General features: G+C 40.9%; 1 protein-coding gene across 1 annotated transcript in view; it reads left to right on the forward strand.

Moving 5' to 3' along the window:
- Window positions 1-20,558, forward strand: part of LOC130204709 (dystrophin-like) — a 320,570-nt gene that overhangs the window by 236,162 nt on the left and 63,850 nt on the right. Inside the window, 16 exon segments of the mRNA XM_056431663.1 lie at window positions 52-224; window positions 798-945; window positions 1,346-1,471; window positions 2,484-2,636; window positions 2,748-2,846; window positions 3,201-3,300; window positions 4,132-4,301; window positions 4,398-4,515; window positions 4,992-5,203; window positions 5,474-5,628; window positions 7,218-7,407; window positions 12,178-12,350; window positions 13,471-13,627; window positions 15,149-15,260; window positions 17,720-17,991; window positions 18,844-18,990. Coding sequence (XP_056287638.1) covers window positions 52-224; window positions 798-945; window positions 1,346-1,471; window positions 2,484-2,636; window positions 2,748-2,846; window positions 3,201-3,300; window positions 4,132-4,301; window positions 4,398-4,515; window positions 4,992-5,203; window positions 5,474-5,628; window positions 7,218-7,407; window positions 12,178-12,350; window positions 13,471-13,627; window positions 15,149-15,260; window positions 17,720-17,991; window positions 18,844-18,990 — 2,505 coding nt within the window.

A 20,558-nucleotide genomic window follows, 5' to 3' on the forward strand; every position in this document is an offset into this window, starting at 1 on the left:
GTAAAGAGTAATCACCCACTTTGTGTGCGTGTGTTGTGCGTGCGTGTGCAGGACCTGATGGAGGCCATCCCTCTCCAGGGAGTGGTGTTGTGCAGAGTGAGCTCAGCAGGAGAGGACATCAGCCAGTTGAGCACACCAGACGACGCCTCGCGGCTCCGAACGCAGCTTAAGTTACTCAGCGCTCGCTGGGCTAACGTCTGCCAGCAGCTCAACGAACGCAAGAGGTGTGTGTGTGTGTGTGTGTGTTGCCGTTCATTAAACATCAATGCTTTGTTTGACTTTCAAATGTCCTTGAAAGTACATTTCGCCTGCACAAACAGAACGTGGAGCAATTCGATGTGAAAACATGGCCCTGTTAAACAAAATGAACTCGTTACTCTAATTAAGATTTAAGGAAATGCTATTGAGGAGAGTTGTATTGTTAATTGTTTATCAGGGTTTGTATGGTCATGGAAAACCTGGAAAAAGTCATGGAATATAAAACAAATTATTTCCAGGCCTAGAAAAGTCCGTGACATTTTTTTTAGCACAAAATGGCTTATATTCACATGTTTATTTACGCAGTTTGATTACAAGAATAAACATTTATATTCATATTTATTCTTTAATCAAACTATTGTGTCTCATTCATTTGTGTCACAAAATGTTTGGTCATGGAAAGGTCATGGAAAGGTCATGGACATCCATTGGTCATGTGTATGAACCCTGGTTTCTATACAAGTTGTATTGTAGTGTCTTATCCGACGGAGCCATCGGGACTTTGTTCCCGTCTCACCCTCCTCGGCTCACTCCTGCAGGTCTGTGGAGGCGCGCACAGCCACAGCCGAGCTGCAGGAGAACATGGGCTCCATGCTGGTCTGGTTGGACCAATCAGAGGGCGTCCTGGCCATCGGCCTGCAGCCCGCTGAGCCGCAGCACATCAGAGACACTCTGGGCAAAGTCCAGGTACCAAACACAGTTCCACACAGCCGTGACAATGAGCCGTGTCTGTTTGTTTGTGTACACGCGTGGGTCTGTGTTCGCCAGTGTCATTTAATTTAGCTGCTATCGTAGCGTAAATGAGACGCAGTCCTTTATTATTAGAAGGATTTTATCATTAAAGATGTGCGTCTGCTGGTTTTATTAATTCAATTCAGACGGTGTTATGTCTTTCAATGAGTTTCCATCATGTTTAATTCTGAAATCCACACTCAAAAACACATTAGTGTGTGTGTTTGGTTTTCTTAGTTTAGATAATTAGTTTAAAAGAGCCAGTGTCCTACATTAAGCAGTCATTTCTTGTTAAATTCAGCCTGCATGAGGTAATACTAGTGTGTGTGTGTGTGTGTGTGTGTGTGTCTCTCAGGCACACGTGGAGGAGCTTCCTGCCAAGAGGGCGGCAATGGAGGATCTGAACTTCAGATACCAACAGATAACACTTCCTGCTGAGAGACAGAAAGACATGAGGATCATCAACACTCGCTGGGCTCAGGTGAGCAGCTTTGTTTAAATATAATATATATAATATATGTTCTCATCAGTGCAATACAGAAGCCCTGAACGTGACTTTGTAAGTCCCTTCATTTTTGTGAAACAGTTGGCCTACCTGTGTTAATCACGTCCACTTTTGACTATAAGTCCAGTTTTGAGACATTTTTAAGCTTAGATTTATAATCCTCTTCCATGTTGGCAGTCTGGCGTAGCAAAATACAAAAACAAACGGACTTGACTCGCCTGGCGCCTCTGCGTAGAAGAAGCAGCAACAAGTACCCGTTGGCTCACGAGCGCCCCCTTCAGTGCGCCCACCCTGCGGTTTTATTTCCCATCAGCGAAACTAAATATGTCACTTACAAACATCAAACTGTCATGGTTAAAGACCTTAGCCAGACTGTGGGAAATCAGGGCAAATAAACATATCTGCAAACATTATATTGGCGACATGCAGAGATACGGCAACCCGCACGGGCCAATTGCATCAACCCAGCTTCTGATGGATTGCGCAATCAGAGGTGAGGCTCGACTTGTCGCCTCAACTCTCGTTTCATCCTGTATTTCAACAGGAAATAGGCAAATTCAGCGATTTTGACGATAAAATGTTCGAAATTAGTCATACATAAAGATCGGTGGACAAACATTAATATACATTTGATGTTATCATTATATATTTTTTTAATTTGGGCTCTGCCTCACCTGCCTCCCCTGACCGCACGTCCCTGATATATATATATATATATGTTAAACCTAGAACAAGCATTTATTGGACCCGTATTGTTTTTTCCTCACTTGCCTCAACAAAGCTGCACCAGGCTATGAAGTCATACCACACACGTGATGATGTAACACACAGTTAACGTTTTAGTCGTTTTTGTCAATTTAATTTTTAACAAATTTAAAATGTATTTAATCATGTCATTTCACAAATCATTTGCATTGAAAACCACATTAATTAATTGGCGTAAGTGTAAAAAAGACTTTAAAAAATGTGTTTGCCTGTTCTTGTTTAGGTGTCCAAGGCTCTGCCTGAGCGCCAGCTGGAGATCGAGGGTCTGCTGAGGGAGCTGGAGAAGTTTCAACATCAGCTGGACATCCTTTCTGCCTGGGCGTCCAGCACGAGGCACAAGCTAGAGCACGCCCCCCCCGAGGAGCCGCCAGCGAGGGTGGGACGCACACTCACACACACACACACACGGCAGTAATGCTTCATTTTGAGAAAGTAAACTCTTTTTTTTTTCTTTTTGAATGAAACTTTTCTGCTTTCATTCCTCCAGCTCATTGAGGAAGTGCAAGTAAAGCATCCAGAGGTGGAGTTAGTGTTGAAAAGAACCGATCAACTGTACAAGGACAGTCCTCACAGCCAACCGGACAAGGTGAGGAAATACAACACAACCTGTTAGATACATGCTTTTTTTTCATGAACCTGAAGTTTCCATATCAAAATAAAATTTCTTTTTTTTTCTTCTTTTTAGCATTTTCAACAAAACATAGCAATCTTTGACATTTAAATAAATAAACACAACAAAACAAACAGCATACAATCAAAACAATAGTATCCGTGTCCATAATCCAGTACAAATGCCAATCTCCACATACATTAAAAAATGCCCACACTCACACACAACCATCCATATCGGGATAGCATTCCCACCCCGTTGTATATACTTTTACACATACAAGCATTTAATTGTGATCAATTCAATCATCTGTATCTTTGTGTGTGGCAGATGAAAAACATCAAGCTGAGGGAGAACTGGACTGTGATCCTGGAGCTGGTGCGGCAGCATAAGGAGAGGATGGCCGTCCTGCTCGTGGCCAAAAGAGCCAGTAAGACATCATTTTGTCCATCGTAGACCTTGGATCCAGTTGCTGAAGGTTTATGATTGCTTTGAAGAGGAACCTTACGAAATATCTGCCAATGTAGGAACCTTATTAAATATCTTCCAATGTAGGAACCTTACGAAACATCTGCCAATGTGTGAACCTTACGAAACATCTGCCAATGTCGGAACCTTATTAAATATCTGCCAAGTTAGGAACCTTATTAAATATCTTCCAATGTAGGAACCTTATGAAACATCTGCCAATGTGTGAACCTTCCGAAACATCTGCCAATGTGTAAAACTTCCAAAACATCTGCTAATGTAGGAACCTTACATAAACATCTGCCAATTTAGGAAGCTTACGAAACAATTTAAGTTATATTGTACAGTCCATGCAAGTCCCTCCACACATACATACACAGACAAGGAATAACATTAATACTAATATAAAAAAATCAATAGAAAAGTACATGTCCATATGCAATACGTGACCTCTATTATGTTGCTTGTAGCTTCACGTTACATTCAGACTAGTTTCATTCACACAATGAGTTGTTTAAGTAAGGAATGTTTATATGGTCAGTGTTGGGTCGATGCATGTTTTTGTGTGAACTTTGTCGAAATATATATTTATTCTCCCAACAAACAAAATGAGCATTGAAAACAGATACAAGAAAAGAGGTTTAAAATCATTCCATGATTCTATAAATCAGTCATCATGAAGCCACCTATTGGTTGGTGGATTGCCCTTTTGGAGCCTCAAGTTTGGATTCATGCCGTCGCTATTTTGTTTATTTAGCAACCAATGATGTGTGTGTTTGTGTCTGTATCGCAGATGAAAGTCTGACAGGGAGTTCCCTGCCTGAATCTGCGGCACTTGCTCAGTTCAACAAGTCGTGGGCCGAGCTCACTGATTGGCTGACCATGCTGGATAACATGGTGCAGAACAAGCGCGTGGTGGTGGCCGACCTGGAAGACATCGACGACAACATCAGCAGGCTCAAGGTCAGAGATCCTTGTTCAACGATAACACTGCAATTATTCATTTGAACTGCGATAATCAATGTGTTAAATTACAAATATCGATTTTGGTGTTTTCAGGTGTCTCTGCAGGAGCTGGACCAGCGGCGCCCCCTACTGGACAGACAGGTCACAGCAGCCCAGAACCTGAAAAACAAAACCAGCAACCAAGAGACCCGCAATGCTATCACTGAGCGCAGTACGTCACACACACAAACACACACACACACACATTAAAGCTATGAGACAAACGTACAAATCTATCCACGTGTGATTGGTGGAACGAGCCTTCCACGCTCGTTTCTTGCATAAAATGTTTTGCAGTTTAAAAAATTAAAACTGCCGGGCATCTGATGGGTAGGCTTTTAAAATTTAATTTAGAAACCCTCCTTGACATTTTGCAATTGAGGGGGTCTCAAGTGTCAAAGCAGACTGACAGGATTTCACTCTTTCACCTTGCCCTATAATGCATTCTTTATGACTTATGAAATGAAAAATGACAGTATACCTGCGCCCATACCTTTTATTTGAGTCAGTGAGTAATTAGCTTTCCAATGCTATCTAAAACTGAGGTGGCAACCACGTCAAGGTATCTACCTCGCTATAAATTATGTCATTGAAAGTGCCGTATTTCTATATATATTTTCGCCATTTTCATTCTTTCTGTTGTTGTAGTCGACAGGCTTCAGGCTCACTGGGAAGACTCCCAGACGAAACTCTACGACAGGACGAAGCAGCTCCACAATATGCAGCAGGACTCCACCAATTGGCTGGATGCCAAGAAGGGGGCGGATCACCTCATCAAGCGGGCCAGTGAGAGGATGGAGTCCTGGCAGGAAGTCACTTACACCGTTGAAGCCTTAAAGAAACAAAACGCCGAGCTGAAGGTAGAGCAAACATATTTTTGTTTTGTGTCTAAGTTATTATAATTATAACTCCATTCAGTTTATTTTATATAGCCCAATATCACAAATTTGCCTCAGAGACTCGTAGTTTGGATGCACACATCTTGCATGTGAGATTCATAAAACGGCTAAAATACACATTATCACTTGTAATTGGGATGAATGCGAGACATTTGAATGGTGAGTCTATCATTGCATTTTTTTTTATTCTTGCAGTTCGTTAATTTCCCTCTTCTCTCTTCTCTTCCTCAGCTCTTTGCGAAGGAGCTGCAACAGTGGTACGGTCCGGTGGAGGAAACCAACGCGCTGGCGGACAAACTGCTGATACTGTACGCCAATGACGACACTCACAAGGTCACCCAGGTCAACGACAACATGGTAGCCACCTGGACACACGTCAACCGACGGTAAGAACACTGAAAATACATATATTTATATGGGTGTACATTCATATGTGTATGGTGCGAGACATTTATATCCCTGAAGAAATAAGAAAGGTGTTTATACTTTTTATTATTCCTTCCTGAAGCACAGGTAGCTTATTTCAGAGCTGCTCAGTTTAAATTGCCTAAATGGAGTACCGCACAGTTCTGTGCTCGGCCCACTTCTATTCTCTACTTATTTAATAAATTAACTGCAAATGGAAGGTAAACAGATTTTTTTATTCATGTAGTTTTGTATATCTGTGGACTGAATTCCTAACAGTGTGCATTTAAGGTTTTTAAAGTGGGGTTTCATTTGATAAAAAGTTTACATATCGAAATTTTGTGAAGAAACTGAGGCGGTTATGTTATATTTAGAATGTAAATCCTGTCTTTCTTGAGGCTTCAGTAGAAGAGGGCTTTATCATGGTGAATTTGAAAGATTGCAATATCTGTCGAGATAGTCATAGTCACTGATAATTTAGTTTTATGGGCAATCAGTGGTTATCTATTATATTTTGGGAAAGGGATTTGTTATCTTCAGTTCATTAATTTTATAGAATTATCCATATTTTTATCTTGTCTCGATATATTTACACAAAATAGATTACTGGTTGTTCATTTGATATATTTTAGTTTCTTTAAGAAGGAGTGTTTTGGGGAAATATATATTTTATGCATCTCTAAGTCTCTCAAATTGAATTTCCTAGAGCCTCATGAAAGTAGGTGTTTTTTTTCCATTACAAAGATTTCATGAATTATATTTAATATTTAATTGCTTTTTAAGGAGCTCGTATTTTTTTCCAGAAATGTAATCAATATTTTGTTGGTCTTCGCCAGCCTAGCTAAATAAAGTTTTTTCATTTTTTTTTTGTATTGTAAAAAAAATTATCTAGAATTTCTTTTAAGAAACTGAACCGACAATTTTTTTTTGGTCAAGCTTTGAATAGAAAAAGATGTACAGGACTGTCTCAGAAAATTAGAATATTGTGATAAAGTTCTTTATTTTCTGTAATGCAATTAAAAAAACAAAAATGTCATGCATTCTGGATTCATTACAAATCAACTGAAATATTGCAAGCCTTTTATTCTTTTAATATTGCTGATTATGGCTTACAGCTTAAGAAAACTCTAAAATCCTATCTCATAAAATTTTTATATTTCCTCAGACCAAGTAAAAAAAAAGATTTATAACAGCTGAGTGTTTGTCAAGGCTCAGGAAACCCTTGCAGGTGTTTCGAGTTAATTAGACAATTCAAGTGATTTGTTTAATACCCTACTAGTATACTTTTTCATGATATTCTAATATTTAGAGATAGGATATTTGAGTTTTCTTAAGCTGTAAGCCATAATCAGCAATATTAAAAGAATAAAAGGCTTGCAATATTTCAGTTGATTTGTAATGAATCCAGAATGCATGACATTTTTGTTTTTTTAATTGCATTACAGAAAATAAAGAACTTCATCACAATATTCTAATTTTCTGAGACAGTCCTGTATATTTATTGTTACCTCAACCAGCATGTGTATGTTACCGTGGGAACATGCGTCCTCACGTGTGTGTGTGTCCCCAGTGTCTCGGACCGAGAGGCGGCTCTGGAGGCGGCTCTGAAGATGCTGCAGCAGTCGTACCTCGACCTGGAGAAGTTTCTCAACTGGCTGACGGAGGCCGAGACCACCTGCAACGTTTTAATAGACGCCACCAACAAAGAGAGAATGCAGGAGCAGCCGGAGGCCGCCAAGAACCTGCTGGTCCAGTGGAAGGTAGGACACACGGTCATCTATTACATATAGAAAAGGAAAGATACCACGTAACCGGCCCAGCTGGACACCCAGAGCCAATTTGTGTTCCAGCTCCTTGTGTTGCTTATTTAAAGGACGAGTGATGCGACTAAATCTTTCCTGGGTAAGTTTACCCTGTCCCTCTCTTAAATAAAGCTCCTACCTCCAGTAGAAAAATAAATGAATAGAGCATCCTCAATACGTATTGATACAAATGGCTTAGCTTAGCTAGCCGTCTTCTTTACAAATAGTCTCTCTGTTCAGCTTTTCTTTGTGATCCGTTCTGATTGGAATCCCCCTAATCCTGTGGACTCCAGTGGGGGGTGCTGCCTCGGTCAGTGTATGAAGGCCTGGACTCCAGAGTCCTAAACAATCCTGAAGCAGCTCTCGCGCCATTACCCGTGGGTTTCCCCCAAAAGCACCAAGGATCAGCCATGCACAACAAGGTTCTGTTGGATAGCATATTTTATTGTGTTCCACACAACACCGAGCAGACCGCAAGACTGCGCCTCTGCTCACTTTCCTCTCTCCCAAACTCCAGCTCTGCTGCCCTTTTATATGAGCAGCCGAGGCCAAATTGGAGACAGCTGCCACAAATCCCGATCTGCGGCGTGAATGGGATGTTTTTATCCTCCCACAGTTGTTTCATCACTGGTCGTACCTCCTTGCATTTCCTCTGGATTTCAGGAGAGAAATCTCAGCAGGGCCATGACAGGAGGCATCAGACACAGTTAGGTCCAATGGACCCTACGAGACGTGGAGTCACAGCAGAGTTAGTAATGTGTGATGAAGAGATGTAAATTCATCCATAAGGAGATAGAGAAGAGGCGAGAGGTGCTCAGTGTATCCTAAATGTCCCCCAGCAGCCTATCAGCCTATAGCAGCATCTCTAGGGGCTGGACCAGGTGAACCTGATTCAGTCTAACTATAAGACTATCAAGAGGAAAGTCTTCAGTCTACATGAGGTGACTGTGTCTGCCTCCCGGACTGATGGTGGAAGCTGGTTCCATAAAAGAGGAGGAGCTTGATACCTGAAGGTTCTGGCTCCCATCCTACTTTTTAAGACAAATACACGTTATCGTCTTTGTGTCCTTGATCCTTGGATCTTGGTGGTCCGATCTCAGCTCATGGAGATCTATGTGGACATTTAATTCTGCTGGCAGTTAGAGATTTATTTAGTAAACCAAAATAATGTCCTTTTTATCTTTTCCCTCTGCCTCTTGGCATATCCACAGGTCATCGCTCTCTTGTTTGACATGTTCTGGGGTTATGATGGGACTGCAGTCAAAGGGCCACGATGGAGTTGATTATGAATTGGTTTGGGTTGCCTAGGAAAAGAAACCAGACAATGTCGAGCTCAGGGCTGCATGGATTTGGAGTCTCCAAGAATTTCTGGGGAGGGGGGTTTCTCCAAATATCGTATTTTTTTTTTACAACTTTAATCTCTCAACTATTTTTTACGGAATATTTACATGTCAATCAATGCAATATTTTGTCAGATGGGATTGATCAGACATTCATTTTGTGACCCTCATTGATTGTCTGCCCTGGCTGGTATGACAGGAATGCTGACATCGCGGTATAGAGAGATCTCATTGGCCAGTCGGTGCCTGGTAGACAACTGGCCACTCCCCTCCCCCCCCCACACACACACACACTGCATTGTGGGTGTTTAAGGGAAGGCTCTGTTCTGTGAGGGAACATATTTTGACCCTGCACCCACACACACTTTCTAGTGGAACGGCGTGCACACACACACACACACACACACACACACACTGTAAGGGAAACACATGCATTTTGGAAATGAATTTCTCAGATACACACTTCCTTTTCACACACACACACACACACACACACACACACTGTCAGTACAACGGCAGCACTGTATGCAGAGCTGAGATAGTCTTCTGTGTCCAATTATAATGGCGGGCAGCAACGCAGCGCAGCATCTAGGGAGCGCACACACACACACACACACACACAGGCTATAACACTAAATGCAGATAACGTTTAATTGGAAAATGAGTGCATGTATAGTTTCTGCACCCTTTCAAGCTCTCCTCCTCTTCCCTCTTTCTCACCCTCTCAAACTTACACTGACTCACACCCTCCAACTCTGCCTCCATCTCTCCAGACTCTTCCTCCCTTCCTCTTCTTTTCCAAATCTCTCTCTTTGTCACACACATTTAATAGAGGGCATGCTTCTGCAGTCACATTCCGCAGTGCTAATCTTGAGGGACTGAACGAAGCAGAAGATGCTGCTTCTTCTTCTTCCTCTTCCTCCTCTTCTTCGCCTTGACATCTAGTTTTGGGATTCCAGAGTAAAGTTTTGAGGATGCTGCGCAGGAAGGTCTACCGTGTTCAGGTTGGGAAAGACAATTGAGAGCTGCTCTTTGGCATAGAAGCATTGCAATCCTAAACGAAGGCATTTTACTTTAAGAAGAAATGTGTCAACTGTTCCAAAAATGTTTTGAGATATACAATCAAGATAATTATTACGTGTTATGTAGCAGCTTACACATTGGAAGAATTTTGACGTACGGCACCAAGTGCAATTTGACATGTTTTTAGTTATATTTATATATATATGTGTATGTATATATATATATATATATATTAGTATAAATCCACTAGTTCAAAGGTTTAATGACATATGTTGCTGTATGGAACGTGTCACATTGTGGGCAGCCGTGCTTTTCATAACAATTAAAAAAGTAAGCTAATGTTGCTCCAACTGAAATATAATGAGTATATATTATAAGATGTATTTTTCTAAATAAAGAAAAAAAAGTATTTAACCATCGGAGAGACACATGTCAGCAAACCAACTCACTCAAAATTATACAGAAAAGCTAAAGAAAAGGGTTTAGTTTATGAATCTTTTGTCATGTTCATATCTTTGTTGCTGTTTTGGGTTATGAATACCACGCCATATTTGTTCTACTTTCTCTGCTTCTTTAAAACAATGTGTCCGTTTTTTCCAGTCTTCATATTTTACATTGTACCACTCTTCCGCTTTTCTCTATGATAGCTTTTCAACAATATTTGGACCCTTAAGGCCTTTATGCAGCGGGGGCGTGACGATGTGAAGTTGCAGCACTTTGTCGATATGAAATGAATATATTCAAATATATTCATGCAAGCCGAGGAACAACTACTGGGAACCTTTTGACCCGGAGCAGCATCTGGCTGTGAGGCAAATCATTGCATAACTTTATTATATTGAGTTCCCTATTAGCAAACAGTTATGCAGTGTACAGGACTGTCTCAGAAAATTAGAATATTTTGATAAAGTTCTTTATTTTCTGTAATGCAATTAAAAAAACAAAAATGTCATGCATTCTGGATTCATTACAAATCAACTGAAATATTGCAAGCCTTTTATTTTTTTTAATATTGCTGATTATGGCTTACAGCTTAAGAAAACTCTAAAATCCTATCTCATAAAATTTTAATATTTCCTCAGACCAAGTAAAAAAAGATTTATAACAGCTGAGTGTTTGTCAAGGCTCAGGAAACCCTTGCAGGTGTTTCGAGTTAATTAGACAATTCAAGTGATTTGTTTAATACCCTACTAGTATACTTTTTCATGATATTCTAATATTTAGAGATAGGATATTTGAGTTTTCTTAAGCTGTAAGCCATAATCAGCAATATTAAAAGAATAAAAGGCTTGCAATATTTCAGTTGATTTGTAATGAATCCAGAATGCATGACATTTTTGTTTTTTTAATTGCATTACAGAAAATAAAGAACTTCATCACAATATTCTAATTTTCTGAGACAGTCCTGTATATGTCTCGGGCTCTTATTGTGAAAGGTGAGAACGGAAGGAGTGGATCTTGTATACGTTGCTTATTTGCCATAATATTCACGATCTGTGTGAGGAGTGAAGCAACTATATCTGTGCACGCAGAGGGTTATTCAAGGGTGAGGACAGGAATTCAATCAATGAGTCGTGCTCTCAAATTGAAGGGACACACTCTTCAATGACAATAGGAAGAAAACGTAGATTTATGGAAATAGATATATGATCAACGATAAGCCTCCAGGGCCCACAAATAGCCAAGTTCATTTTAAAAGGTATATCATAGTCAGCCACTGGGTTCCCAGAATGAGTTGTGGTCTATGCTCGAGCGCATCCCATAACCTGCTCCCGGTCAGATTCTACATGTGAATGACAGGTGTTAGGGCTATTCTGACTTCAATGACATGAAGGTTTAAGTTGATATGAAGGCATAAGGCTGGGGGATCGACCACAACAAGACACGCAGAGGGAGAGGACGACACCTTCTCTTTACATACTGTAGATCATAGTTTTCTGCCATATTAATGCTCAGAATGTTAAATAGAGTTTCAGCAAAGGATCATCTGTTGGAAAATTGAACACAGGTACAGACAGCTGTCGAAGTGACTCACTGATCCCAGGCTGAGTAGCACATCACAATACATTGAGCCCTGCGTTATGGCTCAATCCTCGGCTGCTGCTGCTGGAGAATAAATCACTCTCTCAGATCCTGATCCCATTACTGAGCACTCCAGCAGCGAGAAAAATTAATTCCTGAAAGATGTTACCGAAAACAATGAAGTGTGTGCTCCAACAGAATTCACTGCTCTTGCGTCTTTTCCACTAACTCTTACACTGTGTGTGAGGTCAAAGGTCAGGGACATCGTGTGTGTCCAGATTGTAAAGAATCTGTGATTTTTGGCGATACAAAATCAACTGAATTGAATTGAATGTGTCCCCAGGACCTGCAGGCAGAGATCGACGGCCACACAGAGCTGTATCACTCCCTGGATGAGAACGGCCAGAGGATCGTGACCTCGCTGGGCCACTCGGAGGACGGCGCTCTGCTCCGGAGACGTCTGGACAGCATGAGCCAGCGCTGGGACGACCTGCGCAGCAAGACCCTCGGCATGAGGTGGTCTTATTGATCTTTTATTCATGTATTAATCTGACAGATAAACAACCATTTGGGCACTCTGGTTTCTGCCTACTGGCCAATCACATAGTCATTTAATTTCTGGATATATTGTACTTGTGTGATGTATTGACTGTATATTTACTCTGTAAAGTGATGCAGGTGTGTCTACACACAGATGTACAGGTTGTGTGTGTGTGTGTGTGTGTGTGTGTGTGTGTGTGTGTGTGTGTGTGTGTGTGTGTGTGTGTGTGTATGTACATATGTAGACGTCTGGCTTGGTAAATGAGGTGACCTCTTTTTATTTATTTTAATATTTACACTACCGTTCAAAAGTTTGGGGTCACTTAGAAATGTCTTTATTTTTCAAAGAAAAGCACTGTTTTTTCAATAAAGATAACATTAATCAAAAAGACACACTATACATTGTTAATGTGGTAAATGACTATTCTAGTTGGAAACGTCTGGTTTCTAATGAAATATCTCCATAGGTGTATAGAGGCCCATTTTGTATTGATAAATAAAAGTGAGTTTTCATGGAAGACACGAAATTGTCTGGATGACCCCAAACTTTTGAACGGTAGTGTATATGTTCCTGTTCCTCTAGGTGGGTGTACCAGTGGGTGGGTGGCTTTGTCTCTTTCTACACTACCATTCAAAAGTTTCGGGTCACCCAGACAATTTGGTGTTTTCCATGAAAACTCACATTTTAATTTATTAAATTAATTCCAAAATGAAAAGAAAATATAGCCAAGACATTGACGAGGTTAGAAATAATGGTTTATATTTGAAATATTAATGTTTCATTATTAATGTAAAGGAAGCCCAGTTTTATAGCTTCTCTCACCAGCAAAGCTGTTTTCAGCTGCGCTCACATAAAAAGGTTTTTTTACCCCTCCGTTAGTCTTCAAAGGCGATACGATAACACAACGTACCATTAGAACACTGGAGATGGGCCTCTATACACCTCTGTAGAGACTTCATTAAACACCAGAGGAACAGTCATTTACCACATTAAAACTGTAGAGAGTGTATTTATGATTAATTTAATGTTATCTTCATTGAAAAAAAACAGCACATAAAAAATAAATAATACAAAATACAAACTGTTTGTTTCCAGGACCCACCTGGACTCGGAGATGGCCCCATGGAAGAGGCTCCACATGTCGCTGCAGGAGCTGCTGAACTGGCTGAGGCTGAAAGGTCAACAGCTGGAGAAGGAGCCGCCCGTTAGGGGTGATGTCATCGCCGTGCAGACACAGCTGGACACACACCGGGTAGGAGGAAACACACACATATGTGGGACAGGGACAATTAGAACACTTGTCTCTGCTGCATTTGTATTAAAAAATGTGCCATTTCTTCTTATTCTGGAGGTTTTGTTGTTGTTTTTAGCCTGGAAATACAAGACGTGGGCATTTGCTTTCTATTCCATACGTGCATAAAGGTGGAGGTTATTCTAACTTAACATTGTCGCCACCAGTGAGTCATTTCTTTTAAAGCAAACAAAAGACATTTTGAATTGTCGCAATAGAAAAGCTGTATGTAAACGGCTAAATTCAATAAAACGTCCTCAATTGAGCCAAAACGCTTCGATGCTCATGTGTTTTTTTGCCTTTTTTTTTTTTAAACGGTCGATGCACTTTATGGGATAGGGAAATTTGATAACGGTTTACTCTTTTGACTGATAAGCTGTTTCTGCCGTCGGCGTGGTCTCTGATATTTATATTGTTTCTGGACACCATGAAACATGATGATCACGAATGGCTGACATGAAAGGACAATTCAATTCGTTTGGCAACCTCTCCTGTTTTTATACTCTACTTTTTTAACAGCCATGCTCTTATTTGTACTACACCCATTGATGGAGGCGTGCCTAATTCACACTTCCTTTTTCCCCCATTATCTGTAACTGCTTATTTTGTAGAGAGTCGCGAGGGTGGGGTGGGGTGGTGGGGTGGAGCAGATCCCTTCAGTCTCACATCCACACCTACGGGAGTTGTCATTTCGAGAATTGAGCCCCGGCCCCTCTAGCTGTGAGGCAACAGTGCTCGCCACCACATCACTGTGCAGCGTGAAAATAATTCACTCAAAAGTAGCTTAAAAATGTGATTGACCATTTAAGAGAAACATGACGAGTGGCTTCTGGTTCTGGTTTGGTCATGTAATTAAAGCCTTCACACCAGGGCTCTACTCAACACACATACTTGGAGTTCTGACTTGGTATTTATCCATACTGAGTGTACCTCAATCATAATAGTTGAACATATCTAGAACCTTCAGTGCAGTAACCCACCAACGCAAAGAGCCTGTTTGATACTTTCAAAATAAGAGTATTGTGGTTTCATTGTAAAAGCAGCTATTTACATTTGAGGCAGACTTCATGTAACCGTGACTAACATTATGCAGATTAAAGGCTCGGAATAAATGGAATGTATTGTCGAACAGGTTAAAGGAAAAACCCATTTTATGCACCATTTCATGCAACAACAACAACAACAAAAGAAACCCCAGATGATTGGCTCTGCCAATTTGGTCATATCGTGTGTAAGAACTACAATGAGTCTGTAAAATGTGAGTTCTTGCAGATATTCGTTAGGGGAAAAGGCTTTTAGTCGAAGCATTGCATAATAAATCCAGACATGGTTTAGTTTGAAGGGAAACTTGCACAGAATAAATGCAATATGTTTAATAAGCATGTTATAAGCATCCTTGCAGCAGGGGTTTTTAGCTATTATATCTGTGCATATGAACAACATTCATTATGATACCTTTTATATGTGTGTGTGTTTGCACAGGGCTTCAGGAGGGACCTGAGAGCTAAAGAGCCAGTTGTGACCAAGGCTCTGGACGATGTGGGAGTGTTTCTGTCTGAGCTGCCCCGGGACACACCATCACCTGAGCACAGGGGTAACACACACACACGTTAACAACAAATTATAGATTTTGGACAAGTCTGCATTTGGAATGCTGCAGGAATGAGTCTTAAAACTGGGAAATTAGCCCACATTGTTTTTGCACTTCCTGTTTCCTCGACTTAAAGTCAATGTTGTTTTAATGGGCTTTATGTTAAGGTCTGAGGTCTGTGTTTAACACAAACTTAGTTTAATGATAAAAACACATACGAGTATAAACGCCTCAATTCATGCACAGAGCTTGACCCGGCTACTTATTATCTTGAGTAACCAGGTCATGATTTTCTAAAAGAGACATTGCTTTTCAAATGTATTTTAATATTTGCAGAAGACGAGTGCCGTCTAGTTCCATTATGTTGAACCGAGGCACACGTCTCTACGGCCGACCTAGTTAACACTCGATAACTCACACCGAAACAATCTAGATTGATCATTGGAAAAACAAGTAAGACTTACTCAGCGTTGTTATTTTATGGGGTCAGATCAGTCTCAATAATTCTCCTCTTGGTTGAAAATGAGGGCGACATCTGATTGGCTGCAGACGGGTCGAATCGAGCCACGGCAGGGGAGTCTCAAAAACATGTGCACAAATGTGCAGCGATCCACAAACAAATGCAGGGCGATCCACAAACAAACCGATCGTAATGTATTCATGTGTGCATTGGAGTGTATTTGTGAATCGTTGTGCGTGCATCTGCGAGTCTAATTTATTTGTAAATCGAATATATTTTGTGAATTGTTCTGTGCGCATTTGTGAATCTTTGTGTGTGCATTTGTGAGTCTCTCTGTGTGCTTTTACAATTATTGAGACTGATCTGAACCCATATTATTTAGATTAGATAATTTACATTTGAACACACCTTGCACCTGCCATGAAAATGTGGAAACACAGAATATAGCTCATTGATTACCAGCTCTACCACAGTGCTGGCTCAAAGGCAATGCATGGAGTGAATTCAACAGACCCTTTCTTCTCTGACTCACACAGCGATCTTTGGACCCTGGTAACAGCTCGGTAACATAACAACCACACATGGGGGTTAACCCCCACACACACACACACACACCTTCCTGCAGCACCGTGTTCACCATGGCTGCAGTCCGGTTTCCAGCTGAACTTTAACTGCTTCCCATTAAAACCCATTCAGCCACCAACTCAAAAGCACTGGGAGGACACAGAGAACACAGAGTGAACTCCAGCTGTTAACAAGCACTTTACTTCCTCTTAGAAAGTTGTTTTCCGTCTCGGCGGTTTGACCTTCAAAAAATCTGCGGCGGCTAAAGGACGCCTTATAAAAAGCTGAATTGACACGGCGCTTTTGAGAATATTGTGCTTGCTTTAAATAGAGCCGTCTCTCCAAAAGGAGAACCTGTATGTCCACAAACAGCCGGACTGGTTTGACATATGCTTCAGTCACACTGAATGCCTGTGCCTTTGAGAAGGAGCTCTGCTGCACAGGTGAAGACGTTGGATTGGCAACAGGAATACCGCTGCAGGTGCTCTTCTTCGTCCAAGTAGAGATGGTCGTGTGGCAGCAGGATTCTTCTCCTCATTAGGAGACTCATTTGCACACAGATTGTCGGTGAATTCTACATTTATTTATGGGGTCAGATCAGTCTCAATAATTTCGAATGCACGGAGAGAGACTCACAAATGAGGGCGACATCTGATTGGTTACAGATAGGTCTATGTTGAAATGAACGCATTTGCGAATCGAGCCACGGCAGGGGAGCCTCGAAAACCCACAAACAAATGTGAAGCAATTCACAAACAAATGCAGTGCGATCGACAAACAAAACAAATCGGAATATATTCATGTGTGCATTGAAATGTATTTGTAAATCGTTGTGCGTGCATTTGTGAGTCTAATTTATTTGTAAAACTTCTGCTTGAATTTGTAAATATAATATATTTATGAATTGTTCTGTGTGCATTTGTGAATCTTGATGTTTGCATTTGTGAGTCTCTGTATGCTTTTTCAATTGTTGAGACTGCTCTGAACCCATATTTATTCCCACAAAAGTGTTCAAATAATAAGTAAGTCAACTGTTTTTCGTAACAATCTTGATTTGATTATGTTGCCTCTGTATGACATACATAAGTAAACAAGACCATTTGCAAGAAGATTGGCTATGTCTATATCGTTAGCCCATCAGCGTCACAGGGTTTGATTCCGAAGTTCCACAGAAACCGCTGAAATCGTTTGAAATAAAAGTTCTTCCGGTAAACTTTGAAAGTCCTGAAAGTACGTTTTCTGACTATTTTCGTGAGTTCTTTAAATATTATTATTTGTTCTTGATTTCTCACATGTCATATTTAAATATTAGATGTATTGGTGGAGTTAATAAGGGATTGTAGATTTGGGATTGTGTGCCACCGCCTTTGATGGAACATATTGCTGCTTTCATTGTCCCCAAATGTTAATTTAGGAGCGCTTCTTTCACATCCCTCAGATATCAGCCCAGAGGAGCGCGCCCAGAATGTTGGTCGAGTCCTACGCAAAGAGGCCGAGGACGTGATGACCAGGTGGGACCGGCTCAACGGAGACGCAGCCGACTGGCAGAGGAGGCTTGAGCTGGCTCTGGATCGGCTGATGGAGCTCCAGGAGGCGGAGGACCTGCTGGACGGCCAGCTGCGGCAGGCGGAGATGGTGAAGGAGGCGTGGCAACCCGTTGGTGACTCCCTGATGATGGACTCCCTGCCAGAGCACATTGAAAGAGTCAAGGTCTGATGGAATGAAGCTCATTTCACAATGTCAAATCAGTGTGTCATCAAAGTACGAAAATAGGATGTGTATATACATACTGTACATAGATATATGTGTGTGTATGTATAATATATATATATATATAAAAATACATACTGTATGTATATACACTACCGTTAGAAAGTTTGGGGTCATCCAGACAATTTCGTGTCTTCCATGAAAACTCACTTTTATTTATCAAATGAATTGAAAATTGAATAGAAAATATAGTCAAGACATTGACAAGGTTAGAAATAATGATTAATATTTGAAGTATTAATTTTGTTCTTCAAACTTCAAGCTCAAAGGAAGGCCAGTTGTATAGCTTATATCACCAGCATAACTGTTTTCAGCTGTGCTAACATAATTGCACAAGGGTTTTCTAATCAGATATTAGTCTTCTAAGGCGATTAGCAAACACAATGTAGATCGCGATCTACATTGTGTTTGCGATCGACGTGTTGAGACCCCTGATCTAGAGGAAGTAAAAGTCGTAACAAGGTTTCCGTAGGTGAACCTGCGGAAGGATCATTACCGATGAACAGACCGTCTGCATTAGAGCGGGAAATAGTTCAGATTGAATAGGTATATTGGAAGCTCATTCTGCACATGTGTTAAAAGAAAATAACTAATTAATCCTGTAATTTAATCATAACGCGTTATTTTTCACAGCTCTAATATATATATATATACATATGTATATATGGGGATAGATGGGGGGGAACCCATCTGTCCCCCCCCCCCCCCATCTGTCCTCTCATCACTGTCAACCATGCAGCCTGATACTAATGATCTGAGAATTCATTTTTGAGTGTGTGTCTGTGTTTCCAGGAGTTTCAGGAAGAGATCGCTCCGATTAAGGATGATGTCATTCACATGAACCAGTTGGCGTCTACTTTCGGTCTGCCCGACATCCAGCTGTCGCCTGGCAACCTGGACCGCATTGAAGATCTCAACACACGCTGGAGGCTGCTCCAGGTACACACACACACTTAATGTGAATATATGCTGTACACATAGTTCAACTCGAAGTCTCCTCGACTTTGTGACTTGCCAGATTCATCGATTGTGTTTATTCAATGACACTGAAAAGATAAACTCATGTGTTGAACTCTTGTGGCGAGATAACTTTCATTTTGGAGTTTAAAGAAAAAAAACATGTTTCAAGTTTTAATGATGTCGCCAGTTGCTGTATTAGATATAATCACACATGCAAATTATCTTGTTGCATTTGACCGTGCAAATTGTATTCACATTCCTGGCAAACTAATTACTGCCCTACTCTAGATTTCATTGTATTTATATTTCTAACTATTTCAAACAACCCCATGCAGAGGCCCCTCTGCATCTACACAGTCACTGCCTTGAATGTGTTTTTTTATGTTACTCTGGTCTAAATTTGGGTTTTCTGTTCTTGAATCACAAATCCTGCAGAGGAAAAGTCTCTTTCACTGAGTGTGCTAGCATCTGGCCATGTGCCCATACCCTTGAATTTATGTATTTTGCGGGTTATTAATCGGGTACCCGATCCGTCAAAATTTGACGGTCCGGTTTTTGGAGTTCCGGTTGCTTAACGAAAGGAAAATGGTGATTATAGAGTTTTTATAAGATATTTCCATTGATGTCTTGCATGGAGAAAAAAATAACCTTTCAGGTTAGCATGCGTGTAAAAAAAGAAAGTGAACCTGTCAGTATGTGTGTGTCTGTGTTACTTTTTGGGCAAGTGATATTAAGGGGAGAAAATAACCACTCACACACACACACACTCTGTGTGATCAGAGGCAGCACAGGGTGGGGCTCCATCAGTCTCGATAAACCCTGTGGCAGCCATGCTGGAAGTCAGACAGTGATTATTACCGGGGGTGACAGACAGAGTCAATCAGCTGCCAGAGACGGGCGCCGCGGTGACGCCGCGGTGATGGGACCAGACGGCCGGTCTCTCTGAAGTTAACACCTGACCAGATGCTAGCACAGCAGACGGACACACGCACACACACACACACACACACACACACACACACACACACATTGTCTTGCAGTAAATGTGAGGACATGTGTGTAGTGGATGTAAACAGACATCAGGAGAAAGAACGATGGAAAAACACAAGGCTAAGTGGCCATATATGTTTTGCTCGCATATTATTTGTCCTGGCCAATGATTATTTGGCAAACACTGCATGAGTTGACCGTGCTAACCTTTTGAGTTCAAAGGTTATAATTTTGGATTAGCTGTCCTGCACAGTTTCATTTATTTACTAGTTTATTTTGTCTGTCATGGCTTTTAGAAACTTAAGTTAATGAATCAAATACTAGCTTTAGATATACAATGTGGAATGATTGTCCCATTAGCAACCAAGGTAACAAGCTTAGCTAACTGACTTGTTTGCTCAATAAGACTCTTGAAGCTATGCACTGAATGTCAGTGCAAAGTGAAAGGGGGGGAGTGTACAGCATTTTTTTTTTGGAGTTCGTCCGTGAACTTACATTTACGTTTCGGCATGGCTGCAGATGTCATGTGCTGTAAACAATGCAACTAGTGGAGGCGG

This window comes from Pseudoliparis swirei, chromosome 14 (genome assembly GCF_029220125.1).
Source record: "Pseudoliparis swirei isolate HS2019 ecotype Mariana Trench chromosome 14, NWPU_hadal_v1, whole genome shotgun sequence".
NCBI classification, from domain to species: domain Eukaryota; kingdom Metazoa; phylum Chordata; class Actinopteri; order Perciformes; family Liparidae; genus Pseudoliparis; species Pseudoliparis swirei.